This window comes from Abramis brama (genome assembly GCF_963993115.1).
Source record: "Abramis brama genome assembly, chromosome: 9".
Taxonomy (NCBI): Eukaryota; Metazoa; Chordata; class Actinopteri; order Cypriniformes; family Leuciscidae; genus Abramis; species Abramis brama.
Window position 1 is genome coordinate 26,588,980 of NC_139971.1, and position 11,032 is coordinate 26,600,011.

The following is an 11,032-nucleotide window of genomic DNA, read 5'->3' on the forward strand; positions in this document are numbered from 1 at the left end:
TTATTCATCAAATACACTGCTCAAAAAAATAAAGGGAACACTTTTTAATCAGAGAATAGCATCAAGTCAGTTAAACTCCTGGGATATTGATCTGGTCAGTTAAGTAACAGAGGGGGTTGGTAATCAGTTTCAGCTGCTTTAGTGTTAATGAAATTAACAGCAGGTGCACTAGATGGGCAACAGTGAGACAACCCCCAAAACAGGAATGGTTTTACAGGTGGAGGCCACTGACATTTTTTCCCTACTCATCTTTTCAGACTGTTTTTCACCAGTTTTGCATTTGGCTAGGGTCAGTGTCACTACTGGTAGCATGAGGCGATACCTGGACCCTACAGAGGTTGCGCAGGCAGTCCAGCTCCTTCAGGATGGCTCATCAATACGTGCCATTGCCAGAAGGTTTGCTGTGTCTCCCAGCACAGTCTCAAGAGCATGGAGGAGATTCCAGGAAGACAGACAGCTACTCTAGGAGAGCTGGACAGGGCCGTAGAAGGTCCTTAACCCATTAGCAGGACCGGTATCTGCTCCTTTGTGCGAGGAGGAACATGATGAGCACTGCCAGAACCCTACAAAATGACCTCCAGCAGGCCACTGGTGTGAATGTCTCTGACCAAACAATCAGAAACAGACTTCATGAGGGTGGCCTGAGGGCCCGACGTCTTCTAGTGGGCCCTGTGCTCACTGCCCAGCACCAGGGAGCTCGATTGGCATTTCCCATTGAACACCAGAATTGGCAGGTCTGCCACTGGTGCCCTGTGGTTTTCACAAATGAGAGCAGGTTCACCCTGAGCACGTGACAGACAGGAAAGGGTCTGGAGAAGCTGTGGAGAATGTTATGCTGCCTGTAACATCGTTCAGCATGACCCGTTTGGTGGTGGGTCAGTGAGGGTCTGGGGAGGCATATCCATGGAGGGACGCACAGACCTCTGCAGGCTAGACAATGGCACCCTGACTGCCATTAGGTATTGGGATGAAATCCTTGGATCCATTGTCAGACCCTATGCTGGTGCAGTGGGTCCTGGGTTCCTCCTGGTGCACAACAATGCCCGGCCTCATGCGGTGAGAGCATGCAGGCAGTTCCTGGAGGATGAAGGAATGATACCATTGAAGGGCCACCACGCTCACCTGACCTACATCCAATAGAACACCTCTGGGACATTGTGTTTCGGTCCATCTGACATCACCTGGTTGCACCTCAGACTGTCCAGGAGCTCAGTGATGCGCTGGTCCAGATCTGGGAGGAAATACCCCAGGACACCATCCGCCGTCTCAGTAGGAGCATGTGCCGACGTTGTCAGGCATGCATACAAGCACGTGGGAGCCATACAAACTACTGAGAACCATTTTGAGTTGCTGCAATGAAATTTCAGCAAAATTGACAAGCCTGCTGCATCATTTTTTCACTTAGATTTCCGGGGTGTCTTTGAATTCAATCCTCTGTAGGTTGATTATTTTCATTTCCATCAAACGATGTGGCATCCTTTCGTTCATAACACATTACCCAGTCCATATTAGTATAGATATCCAGCACAAGGGCGTAGATTTGGTTTGAACATTGGGGGGGTTGAAGTTTGGGTATGCCTCCTTTTCATGTAATCATGGTATAAATATTGGGGGGGGTTGTAATGCATAGATTTAAATATTGGGGGGGTTATCTCCCCCCCAACCCCCCCACAAATTACGCCCCTGATCCAGCATGATATTTTTCCCCATTGAGATCTGATGTGTTTTCAAAGTGTTCCTTTAATTTTTTTGAGCAGTGTATATTAGGCAGCAGAACTGTTTCCAACACTCATAATAAATCAGAATATTAGAATGATTTCTAATGGATCATGTGATAGACTGGATGTCACATGTGACACTGAAGACTGGAGTAATGATGCTGAAAATTCAGCTTTGCATCACAGAAATAAATTATTTTTTAAAGTATATTCAAATAGAAAACTATTATTTTAAGTTGTAATAATATTTCACAATATTACTGGGGTTTTTTCTGTATTTTTGATCAAATAAACGCAGTCTCTTGATAAGCATTAGAGACTTCTTTCAAAAACATAAAAAAAACGTAATGTTTCCAAACTTTTGACCTGTACTGTGTGTATATATATATATATACAGTATATTAGGGGTTTAACGGTACACAAAACTGACAGTTCAGTACCTCGGTTTTAAAATCACAGTTCGGTACGGATTCGGTATAGCATGCATGGGGTTGAAAACTAAACATGAAAGCGCTTCTTTTTTATTAAACAGTGGTTTACTGAACAAACTGTGCCTCTGTCAAATAAATTAAATTATAACTTAAAGTTTCTTAAGTATAAAAAATTATCTGTAAACTATGTAGGGAGCCCTTACTTGCACATGACTATAATATTAAAGGTTATCAACAGAGCCCAAACTATTAGCCTCAATTCAATTGCTATTTATTTTTAGATATAATAATCAACACTCAAATAACAAATTGTATGCAAACATGTAAGCTGCACATAATTGAGGCAGTTTTTGCATTAACTTCTAAACTCGTTGTTGAAATATAATCATAGGCTACACAGTGGCTGTCGTTTTCATGACAGTAAATAATCAAGACCTCGCTAACAGGTTAAGGAAAATATATTAAATATATAGTAGTATAGGCTAATACAGTGCATATATTTAGCGAAAGAGTTCAGTTCTCAAGCTGTGGACACTGAATGACTTTCCTGAGGTAAATGACGTAATGCTACGTGAATGCTGTTCTATTGATGTCTTTCCATAGTAGTCATCACCAGTGTTCTCCCTAAAGATTTGTTTTTCATATTTACATGCAATTTGTTATAACATGGACTTTGTTGCCCCCTGGTGGTCTTTATGATGAATAATTTTGAACCACAGACAAATAAACAAGCAAACAAACTTTATAACTCAACAACAAACTTTATAATACACTTGTATTGTGTGCTGAGGAGATCTTAAACCTAATGTATTTCAGATGCTCATCAATTAGAGATAGAACTTGCTAAGTCTTAGCAGTTCCGACTCTCTGACGTCTAAAGTGAAGGAGCTCCATTACACTTTTAAAAGGTTTGATCACTGAATCTATAGGCTATACTTAAACAGAGAGAGAGAGAGGAAGTGTGTTACAGTCTGTAAAGATCTCATCACACGCTTCAGTTGACTCCACTGCTGTTTGCATGTGAATTGGGACAGTCTGAGCTTCAGGACAAATCCTCAGATGGTACAGGTGGGCTTTCATTTTCATTCTTTTTCTTAGGAAATCAAGAAAAATCAAGAAAATTCACACGCTCAAAAGCTTATAAATCTAAACATTATCTCAATGATTTTTAAATGGATTTTTTATAGGCTCTTTAGTACATAATAAAAAAGATTTATTGCTCAATATATTTAGAAATCAAATCTGATTAGGAGAACATTTAATTTAATTATTTAATATGTAAATCATTGATGTATTTTTCTAATTTAATTTTTTTTTTAAATACAGATATAGACGTATCACAAAGCAAAGTGCAGAGGAGAACTCTGAAAGAAATGCAACTCCAATACATTTCTATTATAACTAGCCGACTTTTTTTATTAACAATTAACCAATTATTAAAAAATAAAGTACAGAGAAATGCATAAATTAGTATACATTCCATAGTAACGTTGATGGGTTGATATTTCTGATTTTATTTATTTGTTTGTTAATTTTTTTAGATTTATTAACTAATATTTTCTTTCATCAATGTATTTGGTATATATTTTTACATCTATTTTATTAGTTTGTATTAATTTTAATAATGTAAATAACAAAAAGTAAATATGTTACAATTTAAGTTCTCTTCTAGAGATTTCTGTACTTTACAATGCATTTCTCCTTTAGTATGTTTATTGTTGTGCATTAAAATAGCCACCAACGTCATGCATGACTTTGACCACAGAATCTCCGTGTGCAAACACACCAACTAGAGGATTCAATGCTCCTGTCACACATGAAGCAGAAACTATCTATGCTGTTTCTCGTGTACAGGACGTTCTGATCAGCTCATTAAGGGATGAGACCCGGGATTCACGGCGTCTCTGGAGACCCCAGGCGACCTGCTTTTCTGCACTGATCGTGGGACTGACCGCTGCCTGACCATTGACTGCTGCTTTACCAACAAGAGTCTCTCAGGTGGGACCCTGATCAGTGGAGATGGACGATTTTACGATGTCTCTAATGATTTCTCTGCTTTTCAGATGCTCCGATCAGTGGCTATATTAAGGCTTTGAATAAGGTCAGCAGTGAATAGCTTTATTCTCAGCATCATATCCCAGTGATAAGAGGTAACTGCTTGTTTTTATTGCATTTTCCTTTCTTGGACTGTTTTAACTTGCATAGGATTGATATGAAATCAATGCAAAAGTCATTTTAGTAGAAATCCTCTTCTGGCTGACCTGATTTCACTGCTGTGCTCCCATTTGCAGAGCTGCATGTGCCTTTGATGAAGGGGGAAAGCAGAGGACAGTGGGCTTAAATTTCTAAATGTAGTGTGCACTGCTGAAAGTTCGAATCTGGTGCAAATATGTCTGAAAACCCTGAAGACCCCCTGGTACTGTTGGAGATCCTGGAGGTGTTAGGCGCATGCCATGGGAGCGTGTTGTATCCAGACATTTGCGTCTATCTAAGTGGAAGCTTCAGTCTGCAGCCTCTTCTAGAATTACGGAGTCTCTTATACTCCACCGCCTGTAGAGACCCCTGCTTCCCCGCCACCCTCTTCCGAGAGCGCCTTCACCCACCCTGCAGTAACCGGCTCTCAGCGGCCGCTGATGTAGTCTCACTGTTCAACCTCCTCATGCACACCCGCATGGCTCCTTCATCCACTCAGAACCGTCAGGCGCTGACGCCCTGTCAGATCTGTGGGAAGGGATTTGTGCGTTACCACTGGCCGGCCGCCTTACCCGTCACAGTAGGAGGGACCACCTCTGAGGAATGTAAATATGAGAACCTCCCTTGTGAAGCATTCAGTCACAACACAGAGGCTTCACACGCTTGGACCACCTCCGCATTGATTGCTCAGTCTCACTCACTCATGCACAACCAAGACAGGATGCAGAACGCGCATACTGGGGACGTTTCCAGCGATACGGTCAATCATCTGGCAGTCAAGACCTCGGCGACCAATCAGGGAGCCCGCGTCGCTCGTTCCTGCTCTCAGAAGAGGAGTGCCTTTAAAGAAGGGATCCACAACGAAACACTTATGTCCTCGGAAGGTGACGCCCAATCAGATCAAAGCCCAGACGGACCTAGATCGGATGGTGAGGACCTGCTTTACATTACCCAGAAGAACCCCTATCCAGACCCCGCAACAAACGCAAACGACCACCACATGTGCAACCCGGCATCACACGCGCAATGTCTGCATGACCATTTGTACGCTCACTCAAATGCACCCGAACCAGATGCACATGCTGCCAATGCACAATTGTATGATGACGCCACAGACCCGTACGACCCTCAGGCTCAGTGGCATCAGGCGAAGCAGGAGAGTTTGGAGGAGCTCCAGGCGTCCACATACTTCGGCCCTACAGTCTCCAACGAAAAGCACCAAACTCCGGTCCTTCAAGTCAAGAGCCACAGCTTGGACATCGACAGCAGGACGGCAGATGAAAGACCTGAGCCTGAAAGGACTGGGCTGCAGAAACCCAGATCAGAGCGATCTGTTTTAGAGAAGTCTGGTTTACGAAAACCAGGAGCTGTTAAGATTAGCTTTGACGGGTCAAGCTTTGACCTTCCCGGCTTTGATCCTCACATCGTCAACTCGGTGCGGGATACCTTCAAGCGGCTGAGCGGCATGAGTTTGGATGCGTGGTACGATTGGTCACCGAGCTTTGAGGGCGCGGTTAGCGTTGGCACCCAGACGGAAGCTGCAGATCGGCGTGCTTTACGGAGCCTCATGCTTGGCGATAAACTCTCCATTGACAACCCTGACATCGGCGAGGACGACATTAGTGCCATCTTCCGTTTCCTAGATGACATTAGCATGTGTGGCTCCATGGCAGTGTTGCCAGGGGAAGGAGGCGGGGCACAGGAAGGGGGCGGGGCTGGGCTGCCAGAGAGGCGTGAACGTTTGGGAAAGTTACGGAGGTTGTTTCACTCCTTGGAGGCACCTGAGGAAGGCGTGAGATGGGGTGTGGGACGCCTGCTCCAACGGGTCGCGGAGCTGGAGCAACAGCTAGAGCCGATCTCAGAACTGCGTGAGCAACTGGCCCTTGTGCTCTCCACGCTGGACCGACTGGAACAACGGGAGCAGGCCGCATGCCCTCACTCGCATCAAATGATCATACAACCGCAGCTCGCAGCACGGCCTAACATACAGCAACAGCAGGGGTCCCCGAGGACCAATCCAGGAATGGAGGGCGTCGATGAGGCAGCGGCAAAGCGTAGGCGTCTGTTTGTACGCAGGGCCTCCAGGAGCCACACGGAGAGCAGCGGGTCTGAAGCCCACAGAGAGTGGAGCATCAGCTTCACCAAAGAGCCACACATACAGCCTGCTAAGGTAACAGGACAATTAATATCTGCTGAGACAACAAATGTAAAGTGGGGTCCAAATGTCTGATAGGTTTTATGTTTTAGAATTTTACAACAAAGAAAATGATCAAGTAAACACATTTTAAATTGTCTGTAAGAGATATTTCTTGCACATAAACATGTGTGAGAAAACCTACTTGGTATGCTAGTACCAAGCTTCCACTACTAGTATGCTAGTACGCTATAATCAATTAGGCCTCTGTAAACAACAAAATAAGAGTCAGTTGCCAATCAGAACGTTTTGCATCCAATCGGAATACTAGCCAATCAGAAATGTTCTCTGCTTGTCATTCATTTTGTGCATATGGCGGAAATCACTTAAAGCACCTTTAAAGATTAAGCACCTTTAAAGATTAAGCACTTTTTCTATTTCATTCAAATTGTTTCTTTAAAATTGTGTCTGACAAAGTAAAGAAAAAGTAAGAAAAAGGTCAATAAATGGGTTTTTGTTAACTGCCTGTAATAATGTCTGTGGTTAACACAATCTCAAGATATTTTTTTCCTACAACATAAAATAGATAAGTAATACCCCACTTTTGATTTGCTGAAGTTGTCAGTACATCTAACGTCATGACGCCGAACAGGACAACTCATCTGCTCACTAATACTGTACGTATTTACAGCCTTGTTGTATTCCAACTGAAACTTCCCAATTTGTAGACTGGTGGTGAAGTTAAAGTCATGTTCATTTATAGCCTAGCTTTAGCTTGAAAAGATTATCTTAATGAACAAAACTCGTAAGAATAATACACTTTTGCTGTTCACAGAGCTTAATTTCCGCAATTTTCCAAAAACCAATGGGAAACGTTACACTTTATTTTAATGTGTCCCTGTTACAGTGTTATTATACATTTAACTACTGAGTAATATTTTCTAAATACATTTACTTACTATAGGGTTAGGGTAGTATTAGGGTTTAGTTTAGGGTTAGTTGCATGCAATTATGCCTAATTTATAGTATTATTATAGTAAATACATGTAGCGTGTAACAAGGACACATTCAAATTAAAGTATTACCATGGGTGTTTGTGGAGGGAAACAGGGTAATGCTAGCTTCCTTGTTGGCCTAAAAAAATTATGAGAATGATTAGAAGCACATTCTCAAATCAAGCTTGAGAACATGATCAACGGGTTTTACACAAACTTGTGGAGTTCATGAAGCTGGAGTGCTGCTGTCATTAAAGCAAATTTTTTAATTCATGTGAATTTTTCAATTAAGCTTGGCACCAAATTGTCATGCAGAAAATAATAAAATAGTATTAATTTAGAGAAGAATGCTATGGGTGTAGATGTAAGGGTGAATCGTTGGTTATAATATAAATCTTGTTTTGCTCCTCAGTCAGATCATTTAGGTGGAGTGTATAAAAGAGAGGTCCCCGTAGTGCAGGAAGTCACGGGTTTTCACCTCATGCCACCTGAGATCCAGAATGCACCACGCCGCACATCAGTCCAGAGCACCGCCCAGCATCTGACTGAACGCTCCAAAGTGACCTGGAGCCAATCAGACTTAACACCTCTGGACCTTCAGGTAACATCTCCAAATGTAATGTTTTGAGTCCAAACTGTCACCTCATAAATATGTATTTTTGCTGGAGTCAAATTGACACAAAGTAAAATAAATGTTCTATATTTGATGATAATCCATTTTTCCAAAGTTCATGTATAATTTGAGTTACAAGAGAGGTTCACAGCTTGGGTCAGTAGGTAATATCTTCCCAGGTTTTGAAGAGGTTTGTGGAACATGTTTAAAGAATCTGGGTTTAATCATTTTGAAAATGACTTTTATTGTTTTAAATATACATCATTGTGCTCAATAGAACATGAAAGATAAACCAGCATTTATAAACTCTGATATTTTCTGATCATATTTTGCAGCCCCCTGAGTCTTTGGAGTACTGGACGGACGAGATTTACACGCCAGCCTCCGACACGCTCCTGCGACGTTCGTACTCGTACACCCATTGCAACAGAAACCAGGCGTACCGCATCGCTGCCCTCAGCATCACTGCCACCATCATCCTCATCCTCATCATCGTCATTCCAATCAGCACTGTGTAATGTACATGCAGTCACATGACATGCCTAAAGCTACTCTGAATGGTACAATACGTGTTTATTAGATAATATTATAAAGGTTTGAATGAAAGCATGATTTCTTCATGAAGCCAATTCAACAAGCATGGCAGACTGTAAAACCTATGCAAAATAGGCTTCATTCTAAAAAAAAAACATTTCCTGAAACTTTCCATTGGCCTTTTTGGAGTTTCCCAACCTTTAGGTTTGTTTTTGAATTGTAGCACATTCTCAGTTAAATGCTTATTCAGCAGTTTATGGATTCAGGACGTTCCGGTATACCCTCTTTGTTGATGGATATTGGGGAGTTCCTGTTAGTTAAATGTAATTCTGCTGAAACCTGAAACGGGCATCCACTTTCTCACACAGCAGCACATGATTCTCTACACCCACACCTCTGCTTTCTCTCTCCATTTAAATGCTAGGAAAATCCATTCACAGCGGCAAATTCACATGCGACTGCTCTTTAAATCTGCTAAATGCTGACATTTGTCTTATCTCTGTTTTTATGTAATGCATATTCTATATGACCTGATTTTGTGGTGAACTCGATCAAAACCAAAATGGTGCAACAAAATGTAATATCCTTCCTCACAAAAGCTTAAAAGAAAAGGAAAATGAGCCTCCAGAGATCCAGAATGGATGCATGATGGTGGATCGATACCAGCACACATTTTCAATTTGCTGAACAACAGCACTAAACTTTTAATGGGCTGTGATGGGACTGAGTGAGCGAGTGCGGGAGGGGAGAGACCAGGAGAAAGAGTGTTTGTCTGCTTTTATTGAGCCTGAATGAGCCCTACTTCTGTCCGCTGCTGCTGATTAATGAGAAAAGCCTCTGATTTGCTCAGGTAAAAGAGTTTCCAATAGGAATTTATCATATTTTAACCTCAGCCAACTTGCAGTTTGATTTAAGCTACTGTAATTCATCTGGCACCACTTGTGCTACAGAATGATGATGCCTCAAATCGTGCTATTACCTCTCTAAATGATTGGATTTACGATGAAGGATTGATCTATGCCATAAAGGGACAAGTATATCAAGCAGGCCAGGAAACAACCACCTAGCAACCACCCAGAACATCTTAGCAACGCTTTGGCGACCATGCACAACACCAACCACATAGCAAGTGTTAGGAATGCTTTCTACAGCACATAAGTATCTGAATACTGCAATCAATTGAAGAAGATGTGAGATGTCCTATTTTAAGGAGGCAATGTTGGAAAAGTTTTGACTACATGATTTTGGCTGATGTTTTTTTGTCTTCCTCTTGTTCTTTAGAAATAGCCTATTGATTTATCTTCAGAATCATTTTTTGTTCAATTTATAGCAATTGTTTTTCATTCTATGATCGTATGAATAACTTTATATTTCTTGATAGGGAGTCCTTATTTTTCAGGGCACCTTTGACTGTGAATATATATACCAACCTTTGTCTCTTATTTTGTCTTCATAAAGCTGGTTGATTATTCAACGGGACCATGTCTTGTGTGTTGTTTCTTCCAGCAGTTAAACAAGGTGCAGAAAGCAGGTGGATCACGACAGGGATAATATTTGATTGAAATGAGTTTTTCTGCAATAATGTCAGCAACTTTTGCACACTGCTGCTTGCTGCTTTTCCCATTGGAGTTTTAATATTTCAGAGCACAGCTCTCATAAACATGTATTATCTATTTATGATCTGTCAGTTCCGTTATTGACATAAAAGCACTTAACCGCACTTACACACATAGCTCAAATGAGCCTTCCTTCTAATGTAGTTTATCTAAAATCTCCTCTGCCTTTTTCTCTCTGCATACAGTATACATTGTAAAAGTGATTTGGTTTCATATCCGACAATGCTGCAAGATATATTATTTAGCACACATATTGATGCCTTTGAAAAGTGACCTAATTTATTTAGAAAATCGAATAAAATGCAATTTCATATAAAATATATAATTATGAAGATATAAAACATTAAAGAGTCATATTGAATTATGATTGTAAGACCATTTCTAATTGCATTTCTGCTAACTTGTGTATGTTTGAGTTTGTTTGTGTTCATTTAATCAAGGAATTTCTATAATTCAGCCTATTTAATATAAAATAAAATAATAAAAAAGTTATTTTTTTCTTAGTGAAGACATGCACCTGAGTGTCATATACATTGGGAACAAATACTATGATATATCTTATAAGCCATACAGTGATTGAAACATTGCAGTATATGTTTACATTTTAACTATACTGTTTACAATTAATTAAAGTACAAAACAACAATTAGAAGGCTTAATAAATTATCATTTGTAAATTACAAGGCCAATTAGTTGATGTTTTGCTGCAGTATAACAGTATTGCATCTTGAATAAATAGTTATGAAACATATTTGGCATCTATGCAGCACACACACACACACACACACACACACACAC

The 11,032-nt window shown here is 40.9% G+C and overlaps 1 protein-coding gene across 1 annotated transcript; it reads left to right on the forward strand.

Annotated features, from left to right (window-relative positions):
- Window positions 1-3,829: 3,829 nt before the first annotated feature.
- On the forward strand, window positions 3,830-8,864 carry minar1l (membrane integral NOTCH2 associated receptor 1-like). The gene is made up of 4 exons (XM_084124961.1): window positions 3,830-4,299; window positions 4,441-6,512; window positions 7,884-8,072; window positions 8,420-8,864. Exons 2-4 carry the CDS (start codon window positions 4,539-4,541, stop codon window positions 8,600-8,602), a joined length of 2,346 nt encoding a protein of 781 aa, XP_083981087.1. The 5' UTR covers window positions 3,830-4,299; window positions 4,441-4,538; the 3' UTR covers window positions 8,603-8,864.
- The last annotated feature ends 2,168 nt before the right edge of the window (window positions 8,865-11,032 follow it).

Bases quoted from the DNA above. Each gene is read 5' to 3' on its own strand.
- minar1l (XM_084124961.1), top strand. From the start codon at position 4,539: ATGTCTGAAAACCCTGAAGACCCCCTGGTACTGTTGGAGATCCTGGAG. The intron at 6,513-7,883 runs GTAACAGGACAA...TTTGCTCCTCAG, and splicing joins CACACATACAGCCTGCTAAG to TCAGATCATTTAGGTGGAGT. The intron at 8,073-8,419 runs GTAACATCTCCA...CATATTTTGCAG, and splicing joins TAACACCTCTGGACCTTCAG to CCCCCTGAGTCTTTGGAGTA.